The 21,148-nt window shown below is 35.0% G+C and overlaps 3 protein-coding genes across 4 annotated transcripts; 1 reads left to right on the top strand and 2 right to left on the bottom strand.

The window, feature by feature from the left end:
- LOC105179732 (glycolipid transfer protein 3) lies at nucleotides 61-2,771 on the bottom strand. 2 transcript variants are annotated; one of them, XM_020699325.1, is made up of 6 exons: nucleotides 2,299-2,771; nucleotides 2,086-2,141; nucleotides 1,065-1,195; nucleotides 828-963; nucleotides 489-581; nucleotides 61-380 (listed from the first exon to the last, which is right to left on the bottom strand). In XM_020699325.1, the coding sequence occupies exons 1-6, from the start codon at nucleotides 2,591-2,593 to the stop codon at nucleotides 345-347; spliced, it is 747 nt and encodes a 248-aa protein (XP_020554984.1). In that variant the 5' UTR covers nucleotides 2,594-2,771; the 3' UTR covers nucleotides 61-344. The 2 variants fall into 2 exon arrangements, with proteins under 2 accessions (XP_020554984.1, XP_011101681.1); XM_011103379.2 differs by having other exon boundaries at nucleotides 70-380; nucleotides 489-632; nucleotides 2,299-2,766.
- On the top strand, nucleotides 7,310-12,277 carry LOC105179724. Its single transcript, XM_011103375.2, has 9 exons — nucleotides 7,310-7,597; nucleotides 7,735-7,800; nucleotides 10,547-10,627; nucleotides 10,717-10,770; nucleotides 10,853-10,921; nucleotides 11,279-11,341; nucleotides 11,507-11,589; nucleotides 11,691-11,756; nucleotides 11,869-12,277. Exons 1-9 carry the CDS (start codon nucleotides 7,349-7,351, stop codon nucleotides 11,909-11,911), a joined length of 774 nt encoding a protein of 257 aa, XP_011101677.1. The 5' UTR covers nucleotides 7,310-7,348; the 3' UTR covers nucleotides 11,912-12,277.
- Nucleotides 13,494-18,262, bottom strand: LOC105179713 (LRR receptor-like serine/threonine-protein kinase RCH1). Its single transcript, XM_011103370.2, has 2 exons — nucleotides 14,297-18,262; nucleotides 13,494-14,085 (listed from the first exon to the last, which is right to left on the bottom strand). The coding sequence occupies exons 1-2, from the start codon at nucleotides 17,103-17,105 to the stop codon at nucleotides 13,631-13,633; spliced, it is 3,264 nt and encodes a 1,087-aa protein (XP_011101672.1). The 5' UTR covers nucleotides 17,106-18,262; the 3' UTR covers nucleotides 13,494-13,630.

Genomic DNA, 21,148 nt, shown 5'->3' with positions numbered 1-21,148 from the left:
ATGAAACCTGAACAAGATTGAACTGAAATGCACTTCAAAACTATATGAGATGTTAACAGATGTCATAGGTATAAACAATAATGAGGGAAATTAAAATACACTCATGACAGAGCTTGGATGTGTACAAACAAAAGCATGTACATAGTTTCTTGGTTAAACTAGAACAGTGTGATGACTGTTTTACATACATAGTTTCTTGGTTAAACTAGAACAGTGTGATGACTGTTTTACATACTTCTTTGTACAAGGTATGGCTCTATATTTCAAATAACAAGGAGGACCATACGATTCAACCAGCAAAATTGAAGTCTGTACAGTAGTTTTGGCTATCTTACATGTCTCCTTCAGGTGGACTTCAATTTATCCAATCCATATGTTCTCTGTCCGAAAGAAAGAAAAGTAGAGAGATTCAACTTAATACAAATGATTCTCATATCAGTTCCTGTCAAATGATTTACTGTCCGAGGAAATGAATATACTGGTCTTACCAGAATATCTTTGTTATGCTCTAACACGGGCGTTAGTAAAGAGATGAGGTTTTGGATTTCTTCCTTGAGCATATCATCGTCCTCATCTTTGACCTTCAGAATATTAAGCAAGGTTTGGGTGTCAGGCACCAGCTTGAGCGCTACCTATAGATGGAAACAACACGAATTCACTAAAAAAGCGCGATCCTAAACACTTATAAATGCTACTACTGCATGAGTTATTCATCGGAGGAAATAGACCAGGCAGAGTTATAGTAGTAATAGTGCACAAGTATTTCAAACATCCCGTTTTCGTGTAAGAACGCAACAAAAGAGAATGGATTGCCAATGGCAAGTTACTCTATATGCTGTTGACGAAATCCATCCGTGCCATGGTTTTAGAGTGATGCTGTATGACTCTTCCACTGCTTGCTCCATATTTCTCCCGAAATCCTTCACAAGCAATTGCAACAACGCTAGTGTGAAATCTAGGGACCTGCAGTGCACGGTATTCGTATACCGCTTAAATTTGTATGCAGAAATATTGTAGATAACGTATGATCTTGTTTTAGTACATAAAAGAATTACATTTTTTACCTAGTAAGCCAAACAAAGGCTTTACTGCAGGTAGGACCTTTCTTTGCCTTCCCTTCATTCACCTCTTTCTTCAGTATCTCAACCACATCCCAGTATATTGAAGGATCAGATTCATGGAAGTTCTCTAATCTCTGGACATGAAAGAAATCCTATTTTAAGACATTTTGGGAAGCTTTCCGAAGCTTAATGTTTGATCAACTCGTCACGTGTATAAAAATTATGTTATTTATTTTATTAAATAAATTATATACGTGATATTAAATAAAATATAAAATGCAATAAAATTTTGAAACAAAAATTAAGTCTAAAAAAAAAAAAAAGGGTGCCTATGACTATGCAGATTGACTTCAACGGAGATGGCATCATCAATAATCTATTAAGCAGTGAATTGGCAGAAATACCCCTGTTGAATTAGAAAATAGATTTCTCAACTACACTGAAGAAGCAAGCGGCTGTCAAGTGCTAGATCAACAAACTTGAAGAAAATAACATAATCTGATAATTATTTAGTCTGGGAGTTATTTGACAGAAATACCCTGGACTAGCGATTTCAGACTTAGACTAGTATAACAACTTTGACATGCTTAAAAAATGTACACTAGGAGCAGCTCACTGAGTTCAAAACATTTGAGAGAATGCCCAAGGAGGGTAATAATGTCCATAGATCTAGGACGATTCATGATCATCATGTACAAAGTCAAAATGCAGTGTTGATTGGACAAATTTTTATCCAAATCAAGTTTTAGTTGAATCAAATTAGTTATATAATAAATGTACTTAATTATTTTTTTTAAATTTTACACCAAGTATAAATATATTACATTTATATAATTCAAGTTTGGTCAAAATATCGGGGCTGGCTGTCACTACTTTCTTGGGAATGGAGAGGTATAGGATGCAGACATTTGGTAGGGATGAATGCGTGTGGTTTGCACACACTGTGAAAATGACAAATTTATGTACGTACTGCTTTAACTCTTATAAAGTCTTTCACTTTGTCATTCACGACATGTTTAATTACCTGGATGTTGTGATGAATGTCTTGTCTCAGCACAGCCATTGTTGGCCCTATCTTATCTGCAACACAAATTCATTCTTGGAAGTAACACCACAGATTCACCACACTCAATCATTACTACTTACCCTCACCCCACCCCCCAAGACCAAAAAAGAGAAAAATGGAGGTGATAGTTGTGTGTGAGTGTCTGAGAGAGAGAGAGAGAGAGAGAGTAACCAAGAACTTGAATGAGCAAATTGCAAAGAGAGAGAAAGGGCTTGATGGGAACATGGGCGCTTGTCTGATCATCAGCAGCGGCGCCACCACCAGTTTTGAGGTTGACGGCCAACAGGGACAGCTCCTCAATGGCGGACCTGATCTCTGACGCCACCATCTCCGCCTCTCTCCTCCGCTTCATTTCTTCCAGCTGCTCCTCTTGATGATTAATTTCCAATATTACTTCTTGACGCTCCACAGAGAGAGAAATCTTAGACGACGTGTTTGGAGTTTTGATTATAGAGAATTTGGACATCCACTGAGATTCCTCTCCGCTGTCTGGCTCTTACATAAATCATAAAATGCAATGGATTCAACAAGACTTATATAATGTAGGCTTAGAATTGTTTACTGTTGATACCTTCTCATGTCTGACTCTCAGCTTCTCTCTCTCTCTCTCCCCTTGAAATATTAATTCACTATAATAATATTTATTGCTTATAATTATCACAAAATTTGATGGTGACCTCTAAATTTGACCTTGAAATTATCTCCCATTTATCCCTTAATTTTTATCTCCTTATCTGGGCAAGCTGGCTTGGAAAATACATCCCAACATATTACCCATAATATATATATATATATATATATTATATATAGAATAAACTATATTGGTACTTCTTTAAATTAAATTTAATGATATAAATACTCTATATTTATTATAAAACTTAATTTGATTATATAAATACTTTATATTTATTGTAAAATTACGAGCATAACATAACTTACTTCAGAGCATATATTTACAAATCGTCTCTAAATAGATTAATTACTTACAATTATAATTATAATTTTAGAGAATGTGATTGTAATTTTTAAAAGGGTAAATTATATTTTTAGTTCCTATATATAGTTACTTATTTATTTTTTACCAATAATTTTTATAGATATGGTTCTATTGTCGAATTAGTATAAAAATTAGATACTAAAATTATGGTATGTGAACAATAGGGATCAAAAGTAAATAAGTTGTTATAGTGAAACTAAAAAATATGATTTACCATTATAATAATATTAGTTCTTGTTGTATGCGATTCTTGAGAATATATAAAAAATTATAGTGCAAGATGAAAAGAAAATAAATTATAAAAAATGATCAAAAAACATAGTGAGATGATGAAATAGAAAGAAGTGTGTGAGAAAAAGAAATGTGGGGTAAAATAAGAAAGAAAAAAATATAATTATGGGTTTATTAAAAATATAAAGCTTGTAATAGAAGAAATAAATATAGAGAACATGAGAGAAAAAAAATTATAGTTATAAAATAATTATAGAATATTAAAATTACTATTATAGAAAAAAAATTTAAAGAATAAAATAAATGAAAGGGTCAAATGGGACAATAAAAAATTGGTACGATCAATGAACTTTTTTATTTTTATCTATACTAGTTGTTGTTGCACGTTGTTTCCGCAAACATATAAGAAATTATAATTATAAAAAGGCACAAAACGTAGTAACGTGATGAAAAAGAAACAAGTATATAAGAAAGGAATGTGGGGTAAAGTAAGTAAAAAAGAAAAATTATAATTGTGGGTTATTAAATTAGAACAAAAACTACTACTTTAAATCTATTCCTCCTATATATTTTTATTGAAGCCAAATAAAAATTCATAATTTTCCTCTTTCATTGTAAAAGAATGGATAAATTACATTTTTGATCCCTATATACCGTACTTATTTACTTTTGATTCTTAATATTCATGTACCATGATTTTGGATTATAAATTCTTATAGATTTGCTTTTACTGACAAATTTTGGATCAAATTTGTAAAAATTAGGAACCAAAATTCGTGTAACGTGAATATTAGGGACCAAAAATGAATATGTGAAGAAGCAAAATATAATTTACCCTTTTGGCAAAAGATTAAAAAATATTGTGTAGTTAAACCTAATATCTTCGTATATTGTGTTACTATTTATGGGTTTTTTTGTTTTTTTTTTTCTTTTTGGCTTTGTGAATAGAGTCAACATCAAAATCTGAAGAAAAAAATAAAAATATATCATTATGCGTAGACATTTGGTGGTCAGATGGAGTTGATCTGAAATCAATAATCAACCCAAAGTTGGGGTTTGAGGTCAACGGACAAAACATTCTAGAGAGAGAGAGTACAGTGAATCAACCTCTCTCTAAATATTAATACGTGGTTAATGTTGTTGCACTAATATTGTTTGTCGCAAGTCATGCCGCCAGCTGCTTAATTATCCATAACATTTATATGCTTGCTGTTCAGAATCTTCATACATCCACACCTAAATTCTGCCAAAACCCCAAACCCATTTCGACGACTTTGTTAGTTGTTGCAATATTCGGATCAATTCACCAATTGCAAATTAAAATAATAATTATGTCTCTGACCTAAATTAGATCTTAACCAAGATTTTGTCTTTTTAAATATCAAACTCCACCTGCTGGCCGGTACCATACATGCATCAACCTTTATCGTTTCCTTTCTTTCTTTCTGATTTTTGATGTTGCTAAATATCCAACATTCATCAATCTCATCAAAATTATCCCCACAGTTTTTTTTTTTTTTTTTTTTTTTTTTTTTTTTTTTTTCATTTTTTTTTTTTTTTTTTTTTTTATTTTGTTCTGACTTTATGATCATATAATCTGATTGATTTTTGTGGACCGCCAACAATTCTTCCATTGTGTTTTTCAATTTGTAACTAACCGGTTACAGTTTGGTTGGTATAAATTAATACAGCATTTTAGAACAGCACTGTGGGCTTTTCAGACAAAAAGATTCCGTGTCATTAGAATAATTATGTTTTGTGATCGATGCAGGATTAAGGATAAGCTTCACATTAGTTTCTGCCCCATTAACTTGTCAAAATTGAAGTCCCACTTACCAATTCTCAACATTTTTAAACTGAGATTACATCATATACAGGAAATTAATATACAGTTTTATTAAATACTACTTTATTATATAGTTTATATGTATGACAATTAACTCAAATTTGAAGTTATTGTAATGAAGGTCATCCATGACGTAATTTAGGTCACCTGCTTGGCTTTTAATTAATTACTTACATAAAATATAAATTGTAGTTATTAATAATATAGGTAAGCGTTCCACATTAATTGACTACAGATGACAAGTTTGAATGGCTATAAACCCCAAGACCTTCTCTCCCTAACGAGATGCCTTTTAAGGATAAATCGTGAGGCTAATACAAAACTAGAGTGGACAATACTTTGAGCGACGAGGCATCGATCGAGTCGCAAGCAGTGTCATTTGACGCCGTCTGTGGGAACGAGGTCATGTGTCCCCTCCATATCCTCACTTAGAGGATGGATAATGTAGACAAAGCATCCCACATTAAGTGCAGACGAGGATCTTGAATGACTTATATGCTTCCAAAACTACTTCTTTAGAAAGAGGCTAAACACTAGAAAAAGCTTTCTACTGGGTTTGAGGGCATTGATGAACCTAGTCCGATTTCTAGTTCTCGCTCCACCTTTTCGACTTAGCTTCCTCAGTTCCCCGCCCTAATGTTTTTTAAGAAGAGTTTATAAAGGGAGTTGGTGTTAAAAATCGATAAGAATTCATTTCAGTTTAGGCTACAGTCTCCTCAACGAAAGAAAGATATCACTCACATTATTATGTCCTGCTTTCCTTGAGAGTGAGAAGTGAATATATAAGCTACTCAAACTCAATGCCGAACTATTTTGTTAGGGGTGTTTTTGTTATTTTTCATACTTTAAGAGTGTAAATACGATCAAATGCATATTTCAAATGTGTAAAATATATTTAACCCTATAATTTATGAAGAATGAGCAACGTCGTAGCAAGAATAATACTTATTGTGTAACTGATTAAATATGATTAAGAAGGTGTTTGATTGGACTCATAAACTTTTCAAAACCTCTAATAAGATGCTCGACAGTTTATTAACTCAAAAAAAAAAAAAATCGTTTGGTAAAACTTTTTCAGGTTATCAGGCATATTACGCAGTGATGAATGATGATAACCAAAGTCGATGGGTTCGAGTCGCCTTGAATATATAGGTGTTTATTGCACTTTTACGTGAATTTATTGTAATTTGTTATTTTATAATTTTTAATTATATTAATAAATTGATTGAAATGATATATTACTTAATTGTTGAATTTATTCAAATATTAATGTAATAATATATTTATTGTTTCTATCTTAGGGGAAAAAAACTAGAGTGATGCATGATGCAAAGTGAGTCATCCCACTGGCTGCATCATATGTATATTTAATTGTCCATTAATTCTATTCGATATGTTGATATTAAAATGTGTGAACATGATGAGATTCCCAGGATTATTATTCACAAAATAGGGCGTATTAATTCAAGATTCTTTAGAAAATAATAGTAAAAACTGATGTAAGTTTGAAGAATTGTACGCACTAATTACTAATAAAAAATAAGTATGAGTACCCAACACTTTATAATCAATTTTAAATTAAATTATTGACAAATTTTCGTTAATACCATGAATATAGCACTGAAGAATTGCAAAAAATTTGTTCTTAATTATTGTAATTTTATTAATACTGATTAATTAGATTTTACAATTATCCATGTTAAATTATTATTCTTTTAAGGGGTGAATAGCAATATACACCATGTAATCTTGTAAATGAGTAAATTACTACCTTATAAAAAAAATAGCAATTTACCCTTTATATTTTTTAAAATAGAACAATTTAAGATAGGGAGGTTAATTAATTTATTTTACTAAATGAATTGTTATTTTTTTATATGAAGTAATTTGTTCATTTATAATATTGCAGGAGTTACTTGCAACTTTTTTATTTTTTAAATAACTGTATGATATCGTAATTGGGCTGACGTTACATCCAATCATTGTCCGTTCTTGGCGGCAGCCCAAAGTGCTGAGACCATGGTGGGCTAAATTTGGAAATGGGTCGGCCCATTTCTGTTGAGTATATGACAATAGTGCCCTTGCTTAGACAGATAAGGTGAGAAACGGATGCCAGAATTTTGGAGAAGGGGACAAATTCATTGGCAATGGCGGGTGTTTTAACGGTCACCGCGTCATCAGTCGGCGTCTGTGGGCGTTTGCTCGCCGTCCTTCCCTCGTTATCAGCTAGGAGAACTCTTTGCGCTTCTCTATCATCGTCCAAATGCTACTCGAGCATGGGTTGGAATTCTCTGCAGTGCAGGACCACTGTGCTGCCGTCGAGAAAGCTTGTAATTCGAGCTGGCAGAACCGAGTCCAAAGGGGTCACTCTTGGTTTCAGAGCACCGGATTTCGAGGTGTGTGTGTTTGTTTTTTTCGTGTGTGGGTGTGAAGGTGATTGAATTGGTAACTCGAAGAACCGAAATTTATTTTAAGGTCTCAATTTTCTATTTGATGATATTTATTTATTTCCTGTTGGGAATTTGAAATTTAGCTTCCGGAGCCGCTCACGGGGAAAGTGTGGAAACTGGACGACTTTGAATCCTACCCAGCATTGCTGGTAATGATATTCTTCTTGTTTGTGTAAAGGGATTGATTATTTGGAATCTACTTTGTTTTTGCATCTCTTGTAATGTGAACTTGATCAAAATGAGACCGACTTATGTACTTGTTTTTGTCCGTCGTCTATAATAATTTCGGATAATTACACTCTCATTTTTTGAATTTTGGTGTAATTATATGTAAATCTCTATGCATTTGAAAAATTATATTTAGTATCCCTAAATTTGCTTTCATCTAATAAAAATAAGTTCCATTGTTAGTCAAAATTCACTAAATTTGCTAATATTAATAAAAAAAATTGAATGAAAATTAATAAATACCCTCGATTGATTATTACTGACTTATTGCAGATCAAATAATTTTTTTCGAACTAAACTACCTTTATAACGGTGAAGATATATCTCTTCACATGTATTAATGCTTGAATTTGCCATACTATAAAAATCAATAATAAGTCAATAGGGGGTAATATGACCGAAACAATAATCAAACTATTCGATACCCGATTGAAATCAATCGATAAAAACTCATTTGAACTTGATTTGTTAAATTTAACAAACCAAACTTGAACAAAAATTTAATTCGGTAAACTTTTGAGCTCGGCTCGAGCTTGATTCGATTAGTGCAAAAATAGTAAAATATACTTAAAAATATCAAATTACTCGAGCTCGACTCGAGTTTGATTCAATTAAAGCTCGTTTGAGTTCGACTAAAATATTAATCAAACCATATTCGAACACAATTTTTGAAGCTCGATAATAATTCAAACAAGCTTGAACAATAATATGTTTTGCTCGACTCGAATCATTTACACCCCTAGGAATAAATATAAATTTTTTTCTGATTCTTTTGTTATATCAGCATATTCAGTGAATTTTGACTAACGAAGGGACTTATTTGTTAGATGGAAGCAAACTTCAGGGGTGCTAGATGTAATTTTCCAAACACAGAAAGTTTACGTGTAATTACACCAACCTGAGGAGAGAGGAGTGTAATTATCCCTAATAACTTTGATTTCGCTTTAATTCTGCATCTTTTTTAGTATGTTTTTACTTGATCAAAATGAGACTGAGTAGTGTAATCACATTTGTCAATCTTCTATAATAAGGTTAGGTGGCCAAGAGAACTATCAAGTAGGTTTTTTTTTTTTTTTTTTTTTTTTTCCGGTAAAGGTAATTTTCATTAAGTAAAAAAAAGTACAATAGTACATTACAACTTGCTTAATCTAAGCGGTTTCCTCGATAGGCCAAGGAATCCGCCATAGTCGAGGAAACCGCCATAAGCGATAAAGCGCACAAGTGCTAATAGCAGTAGGTAATTCTACATTAAGAATCCTCTCCTGCACATCTTGAACCATCAGCGCACCCACAATGCGTGTATCTCTATGTACTCCATCAAATCGCATAATGTTGCGCTCACGCCAGATATGGTACACACAAGAGGCCAAAAGAGCGCGATAGGCCGTTGAAACATAGTTTTTGCCTCTCCATCTGCGAGCAGCCCAAACTCGATTTGGCCAATTGAACCGAAATGTGCGTTGAATCACCCTCAAGTAGCCACGCGAATAAGTGCAGTGAAAAAAAAGTCGATCATGGGTCTCATCAGCACCATTAGAACAAAGTACACAGGAATTATTAAGATGAGCCAACCAAGACTTATCCATAGTAGAGAGTCTACGAAGGATTGCCAGCCATAACACAAAAGCATGTCTAGGGGTTTTGAAGCGGCCCAACAATAGTGAAGCTCAGCGTACCTTGGCCCCTTCACACCGTAGTGAACGAATCATCATAGAAACTGTTAGTTGTGTATCTCTTGACCGCCAAAGGATACGATCAGCCCCTCCATGGATGGATGGAAGGGAATGCAAGAGCTGTAGGGAGTGAGTGTCAGTGATAGAGGGCCAACACCATTGCCCATCTAGAAGGAAAACCGCAACCTTGTCCGTCTCCATAGTGTTTGTAAGTTGAGGGCCCTGCGGAAACTATTGGATGAGTGGACCAAGATCATGCCAAGGGTCGTGTCATAGCGAAAAAGTAGTTTCATCCCCTATGAAATAATGAATAAAAGGCCGGAGAAATTGTATCAAGTAGTTATGTGGTCACTTATGGGTTCTTTAGTAGTATGAGGACGGATCATGAAATTGTATGACAAAAAGATTAGAATTACTTCTAACTTTGAGAATAGTATTTGAATAGGTTTGAAGTAACATTCTCATTACATTATTGAAGGACCTTCCCTTTAACTTGAGCATGTTTTGTTTATCAAAGTGATCATAAATGTCAAAAGTACTAACCTATTTTTCTGAGTTGACCCATGAATGCCATGAATTAAGATGACCAAAATGTCCCAAACAGTTTAGCAGTCAAGGGGTGCTAACTTGAAATAGATTTGCATTCTATAATTACAGAGCATGTTATCAGTTTGTTTGCATTGTGCAATTATAAAATATTTGCGGCTTATCACTATGAGCATGTAAATTAGGCACCTATAGGATTATCTTGTGGTTTATTTCGGTGCTCTTTCTGGACTTATATCCACAATGATATTTCTGATGCAAATTGACACATTTCCATATTATGTAGAATGGTGGGTTTTTGAAGGAAAGATGGGGTCCCTGGTCATATTAGATAAAAATTTGCCTGAATAAGAAGGGGATGCCTAGATGCACCTGTCATACTTATTTAGCTTCCATCTTTTGTATGTGGAATTTGATTTGTCTTTGTTATAAACATTTTCCTGTGCAGGTAATGTTCATCTGCAACCATTGTCCATTCGTTAAACATTTGAAGAAAGATATTGTAAAGCTTTCAAATTTCTACATGAAGGTAAACTTTTATATGGTGACCCTCATACACTTTTGTTGTTTTGGAACAGAAATAGCACAAATATAATTGATGTTAATGTCTCTGGGCAGAAAGGGCTTGCAGTAGTAGCAATTTCTTCCAATTCCATAACTACTCATCCACAGGTTCAGATGACCTTTTGTCTTCAAATTTGACCAGTGTTGAAGCCATTGAATGATTCATCCAGCATTAACCTGTTCCTCACAGGACGGACCTGAATTCATGGCCGAGGAAGCTAAGATATTTAACTATCCTTTCCCATATCTCTATGATGAGGTAAGGGTTCATCAAGTCCAGCCTCTGCATCTTTCAAGTGAATCTGCTATGTCATGTATCCTATTCATCTTTGGCTGTCATTATGTGGTTTATTATTGCACTTAGTGGCATGTAATATTGCATAGTGTTTGCCCGATCTCTTGCCTTTCTTGTTGTCTTATTACTGCTTTAACACAGAATTGATCATACAAACCAAATTTCTTACTACATATTTGTACTCTTACCTTGTATATTTCTAGATTCTTGATGTTGAATTATTGCCTATAATCATTACCGTCCAGCATGTCATATGGTGACATTTAAGGCGCATTTCTTTCACAAGAAGAGCTATTAAATTAGCAGTACATTCATCTGCAGTCTCAAGATGTTGCAAGAAACTTTGGAGCTGTTTGCACACCTGAGTTTTTCTTATTTAAAAAGGTAATCCTTACCTTTGCTAATAAGCAGTGACTTATTCTTGCCTGACCAGCTTGGAGATCTTAATGACTGCTTGTTCCTGATAAAAAGATATTAATTTCAGCTAGACCTATAAATTTGGAAGATTTGATTTGTTAGTGGTGATGTGTTTTCTTACTTTGGTGACAGGATGGTCGTAGGCCATTTGAGTTAGTTTACCATGGCCAATTTGATGATTCACGGCCGAGTAATAACATGCCCATCACAGGAAGGTAGCTCTGCACTTTTAAGTTTAGAAATATACCAATAGTAAAAATCATATAATGGATACCAATCATATGTTCGTAACATATACTTAACATACTTAATGTAGGGACTTGAGCTTAGCTATAGACAGTGTTTTAAGTGGCCAACCAGTACCATCTATTCAAAAGCCCAGGTAGGCCTTCTAATTAATCTTTGTCCCTGTTTTACAATTGACATCCTATCATCATAGCGAGTATTATGGAATTAGGAGTAAGTCTAAGATCATATTATTTCTCTACGACCAGTGTTGGATGCAGTATAAAGTGGAACCCAGAAGTAAAGGCATAACTGGAGGTGTCTAAATTACCTTCAAGAAGCCAGACTCAGGCTTGCTTTCAGGTGCATGAGCTAAACTTTGTAATGGGGCTGAGTATCATTAGACTATCAGAGCACAGTGATTCCTCTTCCAACGTTAGTTTTCTGTGGTCATTTTCCACATCTTTGTGAGTTCATTTCCAGAATTTAACTATAGACTGGCTGGTGGTGGCTCTGATTCATATTATTCAATGTTTTTTTAATAATATTTAGCCTGTATCTGACTTGTGCTCGAGATGCACTAGTTTAAGATTCATTTTTTTCCTCTCTAACCTCATGGTTATTTCATTACAAGATGGATGTCCAGATAATTGTTGCTTGGCCATGCTCATTTCTTTATATTATTACATTGTACTGGATTTTATGCGATAACAATATTTTGCTTCACCAGTTGTTGATAACACTTTCTGCATCTAATCTAGTCAATAAAATAAGAAAGTGAACTCATAGAGCAGTTTTTATTTGATGTTCTGGAAGGTCCAATCAATTTGTTGCAGCCGGGAGAAATCTATTTGTTGTCCTTCGATATGACTACAGTTCTGATGACTCCTATTGCAAGATGGTTGTGTATCTTGGCTGTCCATATGCCAATTTGCTTTTATATAACATGATTTGGTATTATCTAAATCAATTCTCAACTCTCTTCTATGACACATTAATTGTTTTTTCTCTTTTCCCACGCTTGCTCATATTAATGAGAGTTCTGGGCTTATATCAGGCTATTCATACATAATTAAATTCCATTGGTTGAATTGAAATTAACGAATTAAGTGAATAAATTGATTTCAGAACTAACCGTACTGCCTAATTATATTACTATCGAGTTGGGTCCATTAAGTTGGGCTAAGCTCTTACAGGTCCACACTCAACTCACAATTTGCTTGAGCCTAATACTGGTCAAGTTTGGCAGTGTTCAAATTAAACTAAGCTCATCTCAAATATAAGAGGACTGCACAAAGTCTACGGGCCTATTAGCGCGGGTGAATGAATGAATGCTAAATAATATATGCATAGGGGATATTTTGTCTTTTGTCTTGAACATATTATAAAAACAATGACAGATGTGGGATAAATTGCAGTTGTATTTCCTTAGGATTTGGAGGATTCTAAATTAAATTAGTTACCCTTCAACCAGCGTGTAGATTGACTAGTGGAACCTGAACCACAACATTTTGATAGCATAACATAGTTCTGTGGGCCCGGTCAAATGCAGCTTTCAGGAACATGCATGTCACTTCACCTTTTCTGGGAGACACGTTTGGACTGATTGATGGAGAATAATGGTGTATTTGCTTCCGATAATGCATGTTTCATTAGGGTACTGCCAACCAAGACTTTGTCACCACCATTGCTTTTTGTTATCTCGGCTTGTTCACATTAGGTTGCATGGAAGTGAAAACTACCATTCCTTTTTAGGCCCCAGTTGGAAAATGCCACTTGTTGGCTAACAAGATATAGACAGTTTTATGTTGAATGTAGCCTATAATTATTGTTAATTACTATTACTTTGTCTCACTTATGTAGTAACTAGACCAATCTGGTGTGGTACATCATGTTGAAATAAGACTTCTGTAGTCTATAAAGTTATGAGATCAACATGAAATCCAACTAAAGCTTGGAGTACAAAGAATCTTTAGAAATTCATTTTTGCTTGAAAAGATTGAATTGAACCAGATACAGAACAAAAACTGCCTACAGAGAATGACATTGTGATATGATGAGAGGTTTAGATGACTTGGAAAAGCTAGAACAATGAACTGCAGCTCTTGGGTTTGAGGCCATTTCTTTGCTAAGAGAGTTAGGTTTCTCAAACTCATCGTTTTCATGTTTGATCCCTTCCAACATTGCAATTACATCTCTCATTGTAGGTCTTTCATCAGGGTTAGGGTTCACACATAGTAAAGCTATCCCCAGTACTTGAAGCATCTCTTCTGTTTGTGTGCCTGAATGTAGGAGTAGCTGTTGATCGACAATTGATGTGAAATCTCTGTGTTTTTCACGAAGTTCTTCATAAACCCAAGTGACAATGTGTTTGCCATCTGGGATTTGGGAATCAGTCGGTTCCATTCCCATTAGGACCTCTAGAAGCACAATCCCATAACTATATACATCACTCTTTTCTGTAATCTTCAAGCTATATCCATATTCTGCAATAAGGAATGAACCTTTATTATCCATATACAGTCAAGCATCTTCTACTGAGAGGATATCTTTGTAGGATTACATATTTGATGTAGTCATGATTAACAACTTCTTCTATAGCCCATGTCAAATTCAGGAAATCCATTCTTATATTTGCTTAAATAAGGTGCCCCTCCTCACAGAAAAAAAGTGTTTTTTTCAAGAAAGCGTACTTACCAGGAGCTATATAACCATATGATCCTGCTATTTTGTCTGAAGCTCTTGAAGAGTCTGGAGAACTTACTAGCTTTGCTAGACCAAAATCTGCGAGAAAAGCCTCAAACAGTGGACCAACCAAGATGTTGTTGGTCTTGATATCCCGATGAACAATTGGAGGGATACAATCATGGTGGAGATAAGCCAAACCTTGAGCTGCTCCCATTATGATATTGTACCTTGCATTCCAGTCTAGCAATATTTTCTTCTCATGGAGCAATCCTGCCAAACTCCCGTTACTTATATAATCAAACAAGAGCAGTCTGGTTTTTCCACTCTCACAACAACCTAGAAGCTTTACTATGTTTTTATGCCTAATTGATCCTAGTGTTGTGACTTCTGCAGAAAATAAGTCCCTTTGATGAATCTCCCCTTTCTTCTTCGGCCATAGTTTCTTTACAGCAATGACCTGTCTCGTTGGGGTCTCAACACGATAAACAACTCCTGAGCAACCTCTTCCCACAATGTTAGAGTCAGAAAGTTTTGTTACCACATCTTCTACTGTGAAGTTGAGCTTTTGAAATGGGGTGAAATCCCATTGAAGTCCTTTTTCTTCATCACTTTTCTCTAACATTGTTTCTCGAGCTCGCTTGTAGAAGATTGTTCCTGCAGTTACGATAATTGATGCAATGATGACAATGATCACAACAAGGATAGTCAGATTTCTGACGGATTTCCTTCTATGGATGTCTTCAGTGGATTGGCATTTGCTCTTGGTAAAACAGAGCTTCTCGTTACCAGCAAATGTTGCATTAGGAAGATCCTGAAAGAATCTAGTATTGGGAATGGAACCTGAAAAATTGTTGTATGAAACATTCAAAGAGACAAGATTGTCTAGGTTGCTGAGGACTTGAAGGCTTCCTACCAACATGTTGTGTGATATGTCCATGTTGTCAAGCTTTGAAAATTTTGAAAAGCTTTCCGGGATTGGTCCTGTTAAACAATTTGCACTCAGATTTAGGAGTATGTCTAGTTCCTGCAGATCACCAATTTCCTCTGGGATAGAACCAATGAGACTGTTGCTGCTCACATCAAGAAACTGCAAATTCTTACAGCGGCCTAGTGATCGAGGAATTGAACCAGAGATTTTATTTCCACTCAGCACAAGTTTGTTCAATGATGTGAGGTTACCTATGCTTTCGGGGATGTTACCTGATATCTGATTCATGGAAAGATCCAACACATTCACTTGAAGCAGAGACACAAAAGAAAGAGGGATAACTCCTTGAAGCTTGTTTCCATGCAAATCAACCATTTCCAACTGTTTGCAGTTTCCTATGTCTGGTGGGATTTTTCCAGTAAACTGATTTTTAGACAGCTCAAGAAACCTCAAATTCCCCAGCTTCCCAATTTCTGAGGGAATTTCACCATCTAACATGTTTGATACCAGTCGCAGTCTGGTTAAGCTGCTGCAATTGCCTATGTCAGCGGGAATTTTACCAGAAAGTTGATTCGAAATCAGCAGTAGCTTGGATAAATTCCTGAGATTGAATAGAGACCTTGGAACTGGCCCAGTGAGGGCATTATAAGAGAGGTCCAAATCTTGAAGTTTCTTGCAGTTGGCTAGCTCATTTGGTATCTCTCCTTGGAGCTGATTCTGCCAGGCAAAGAAGAGAGTGAGTTCTTTTAGTAGCCCAATGTCGGATGGAATCTCTCCAGAAATGCTGTTGTTGTCCAATCCAAGTTGCCTCAAGTTGGAGAAGTTGCCAATAAATCGTGGTATAACTCCAGTAATGTGGTTGTCTGACAAAAGAAGCCCCTCCAGTGTGGCTAGATTTTGGAAAGATGGAGGGATTCCTCCTGTCAGAGAATTTAGAGAGAGATCAATTGTTGTCAAACCTGAACAGTTTCCAAGAGCTCCAGGAATCGTTCCTCTTAGATTGTTCTGCCATAATAACAGCCTCTTGAGGTTTTTGAGAAAGCCAATTTGTCTTGGAATCTCTCCAGAGATTTGGTTTTGATAGATAAACAAATTCTCCAAGCTTGAGCAATTACCCAATTCTGGAGGGATGTAACCAGTGAGGTTTGCTGTGTATACGAAAAGAGTCTTGAGATTCTTCAGTGATCCTAAAGTAGGCGGAATCTGACCTGTAATTCCAGTATCTGCAAGTCCCAAAAAGCTTAGCCTTGTGCAGTTTGATATCTGAGCCGGAATTTCTCCATGAATTCCGAGGTTTCCACCTGCTCGAAAGATTTCAAGATCCGTTAACTGGCCGATTTCAATGGGGATTTTTCCAACAAGCTGGTTATCAAACAGTTCAAGCTGCTGCAGTTGGGTGCAGTTTCCTATTTCTTTTGGAATCTCTCCCTGCAAGTTGTTTGAGTTCAATGATAATTGCTGCAGTGCTGATAGTTTTCCGATTTCAGCTGGTATGATCCCCATCAGATTGTTGGAACTGAGGTCCAAAACAATGAGGGACGAAGAGTTCCCAACTGAGGATGGGATTTCACCAGTGAGATTGCCATTTGAGAGTACAAGAACCTTAAGGAAGTTGAAGGATAAGACCTGAGCTGGAAATGTGGTGGGAAGATAGATAGAGCTAATAGTAATCTCGGAAACAAATTCGTCGTCGGTGCATTTGATGTAATCCCACTTGCATGGAGTTCGGTCAGAGGGATTCCATGAAGAGAAGTAAGCAGCAGAAGAGGAAGAATTGAAGGTTGACAGCCATGTCAGGAGAGAAAGGCCTTCTTGGTTCAGAGCAGAGGTGGTGGAGAATAAGCATATCTTAAGGAACAAAAGGAATAAGGTAATAGCCTTGCTTGGCATGATGAGGTTTGTGCCCTCCTACTGCTAGTTTTCATCCTCTTCTACTGTAAGAACAAGTTGCATGAAATGATGTTTCTATCATAGTCATTGGGCCCCTGTCTCTCAGATTTCTTGCAATATAAAATGACTGAAAATCTCAACTTTTTTTTTCCTTACTGAGGTTGAACAAGAATGCCCATCTCAGCAATTTTGGCACCTTATGACAGCCCAGACAAGCTGAATGGAACTAATGTGCCAAGTGCTCTAAATATATGTTCCCGCAATTTTCTGTTATTTCCATCCTAAGCCAAGACCTTTTCTTCTCCACCTGTTCCGAATAAATCTTTCTTGCCCGCAACTGACTCGTTTCTATCTTTAGCTGTTCTGCTATGAAATATTGTCGAAATTGTTTCAGCAAATCTTTGAGTAAGAACTACAACGACTACGTTTCATGTGTCTTCCTAGTCGTAATGTTTGTTTGTCGTATTTGCTATTTTATTATCTGAAGTTGTCATCTTATGTAACTTGAGACTTGATCTCAACGATAGAATAGTAGATGAAATATAAAAGTCGAATACAACATACAGAACCAACAACCTTGAATTTTACTACTGTACAAATTACAGTTCTCTTGTGAGATAATCTGTCCAAGAAAATAATTTGGCACCATACAGATGTGAAGACCCCAGAGCAAAAGTGTTAGAAGACATGAAAATCTGCTTTTTGTGGGAAAAGGTTGGCCTTACAACGAGAGGTGAGATCAAAGTACAGCACTCCTAGTCCTCAACAAAAGAAGCCCATTCTTGCTTTCCCACATGCATGAACCTTCCCAAGACACCTTTGTCACTTTCTGTTTAGTTTTATGTCTGTCTGATAATGGGGTTGGCCAAGAAGATCACAGTATCTTTGCAAAAGCTTCTCTGCTAATAAGTCTGTTTGTTTGCTTCAACTGTGATTGATTAATGCAATTTAGTGTGCTGATATTTAGGTGATTGATGGTATGAGCTTGATGTGAGGTGGGAATGGAAGACTGAGTGTGGGGCAAAGGGATGCCTCCACCATGTGTGCTGACAGCTAAACTATATTTGCAATTATCCCATTTGGATTGTTTCCTGATATCAACTCTTCATTCTTTCCGGTGGTTTAAAAGCGACTCTGAAGGCAACATTTACTGTCTGTGTATGTGCGTGCAAGCGCACGCGCAACAATTGCTTAATAATTTTTTTTTTTTTTTTAATATAAAAAAATTTGTCAAAGTTAACTACATAGCAATAATTACATCACACTTTCGAAATACAGTTTAAAATGAATGATCAATAAAAAATAATATTTATAATGTAATTGATAGGTTAAATTTAACTTTTATTCAGAAAATCCCAGAGAAGAAAGTTTATGTGAATATGTGGACGATGGCTTAGGCCCAGCATGGCCCTGCTAAGCGAGAAATTGGGCTACCAAATCCAGTCGGAACTATGGGCTTGAATCAATTTGTCAAGGAAATTTTATACTAAATGCAGATGAAAAAATTTAATTCAGCTTTCAGCCTGCGCAAACATTGTTCAATGAAATTCCAGCGAAACCTTGGAGGATCTTCCGACCTATTTTTTACTGCACATAATGGTGTCATACAACGTTGATGTCCTAGTTTAATGATTAAAGTTAAAGTTGAGGTCTCATATATAAATTTAAGATTATAGATTTTAGTTTTGTCGAGTGTGTGTATATATTTTACTTTGCGTGAGTTATTATACATACAAATCTGTATTGATTGAATAGAGATATTTTTCAATTTATCGAATTGAGTTATTATAATTTATTTACCGTTATTAGTTAAAATAATATGAAACCAATGTGATAGAAGATCTCAACAGAAAAAAAAAAAAATACTGTATTATGTGTTGTGATGACTAATATTAGAGTATCTCCATACATCTCTCTTCTTCTCTTCTTCTGTCCTTTCTCTCTTGTACCAAGGATGCTAATATTACTAAAATATCCTTATATGTACTATGCACATAGAGGGATGTTGGTCACAGATTAGGCATCAATTACATATGTACAACATGCTTTACAGCTAAAGGATAAACACTTCCTTCACTGATTATGACATTTGTGATAATCACTACTTAATTCTGAGTTGGTGTCCATTTAATTACACTCTCCACTTGCTTCTTGCAATTTGCAGTACTGTGTATCTCTACCCCACCCAGGAAACAGAATTTGTGAATGGGGGGTCCTTGATTCTTAATTCCCACGACACCACTATTCTCAATCATGCACATCACACACTACCATCAATCTCTAGGAGAAAATTGAGGATGCTGTCTGTTTCTGTCTAGATGGACTTTGTTATACATTGTTTGATGTTCAACCTTTGAAATTCACAAGGACTTATGCTGTAGTTTCATTGATTTGTCTTATTTTTTTCTGAATTTTCAATCCCATAGATTTGGCGCCCATCTTTTTATTATAGGGTTTCTCGCTTAAATAATACTATATGACTAAAGAACTCAAGTGCAGACATCGATATATATATATATATATGTATATATCGCTAGCGTAGGGCGGCTGCTCCTACTGCATTGGCCCCCCTACTTCTCTTAGAAGCCAATGCCACGTCTTCAAATGTGACAGCTCTAGAGATGGATGTGTGTTGTATGTGACCACAAGTAGATTTTGAACATGTGATTAGTATGATATTTCTTAAACTCTTAGGCCTATATTTGAGAAGGTCATTTTCTGAGGTTTGCTACCTGTTTTTAATTCGTGCACGTAGTTTTCTTGTATTTTGTAATGATGAATTCTTCCTTCATTGTTCAATCCAATCATGTCAACTTATGACCAAAATTATAAATTTAGTCCAATTGAATAAAGCTTATTTTAAAAGTAATTCTCTACTTTTTTTGATTTTTTACAAAAGTCCCTTCTTTCATTTAATTTGATTGAATGAGGACAAACTAGTTGCATAGTTGGACATTTTCGTATTTCGTTGTTATTATTTTGCAAACTTAGTCCTGTACGTATTCTATAGAATTAAGTTTGCAAAACGGCATGTGTTGAAAATGACCAACTGTGCAATTAACTTGTCGCCATTCCATCAAATTTTTAACGAAAAGTGCAGGATTGTTATTGAAGTAGGCTTAGCCAACAGGATTAAATTTACAATTTTATCTAAATATGTGTTGATTATTGAGTTCTAGATGCTTATTCCAAATTACGACGGTGCTTTAATTAAGTGAAGTGGTCTGAACATCGGCATCAATATTAAATGTATAATAAAAACAAAAATATAAAAAGATATATAAGATGAATTTTTCATGAATGAGGGAGAACTTAGCATAGGTAATCAAAAACATTATATCAATTAATTATTTATTTATTTTTGCATCATATCAAACACTTTTTCTATTTCTATGTAAAGTACTATACTTGGTCCCACAAAGGAATTTCAACTCATTTCCTTTCTTGTGACTTTGCCTTAGTTTCTTTTCGCTTAGATCTGAAAGGGAAAGGGAGCAGGGAACCATAATTGTTTTAATTCGGAGTTGATTTGGTCATATTTAAATTAAGTATATGATGAGTATAATTAAAAAAATAATTAATTACATAATAACGATATATTTTAGTCTTAGTGTCCCTCACCTAAAACCCAAACTCATTAGTAAGCGCATTTGCACCCTAACAGTCTTATTCTAACAATCTTATTAATCAATGAATTATTAATAAGACTGTTAGGGTGCAAATGCGCTTATTAATGAGTCCGGATTTTAGGTGGAAACTAAGGCTAAAATATCCACAAAGAAAACTGAAAAACGTGCTTCCTATAAATTGCAATTAGTAACCCCATGTGCCATAATTATTTCAATCACTACATAGTCACCAAAAATTGAAATAAAGGGACAAAATTTCATTATTTTCTCATATATATATATATATATATATATATATATATAGACATCATTATATTTTGCCACAAGTCTCTTTCAGAGAAATGTGACATTTAACTCCCAAGAATTGAACCCCCCCCCCCCCCCCCCCCAAAAAAAAAAAAAAAAAAAAAAAAA

This window comes from Sesamum indicum, linkage group LG2 (assembly GCF_000512975.1).
Source record: "Sesamum indicum cultivar Zhongzhi No. 13 linkage group LG2, S_indicum_v1.0, whole genome shotgun sequence".
NCBI classification, from domain to species: Eukaryota; Viridiplantae; Streptophyta; class Magnoliopsida; order Lamiales; family Pedaliaceae; genus Sesamum; species Sesamum indicum.
Note: the sequence above shows the minus strand (reverse complement) of the source record. Positions and strands in the feature narration are given on the sequence as shown.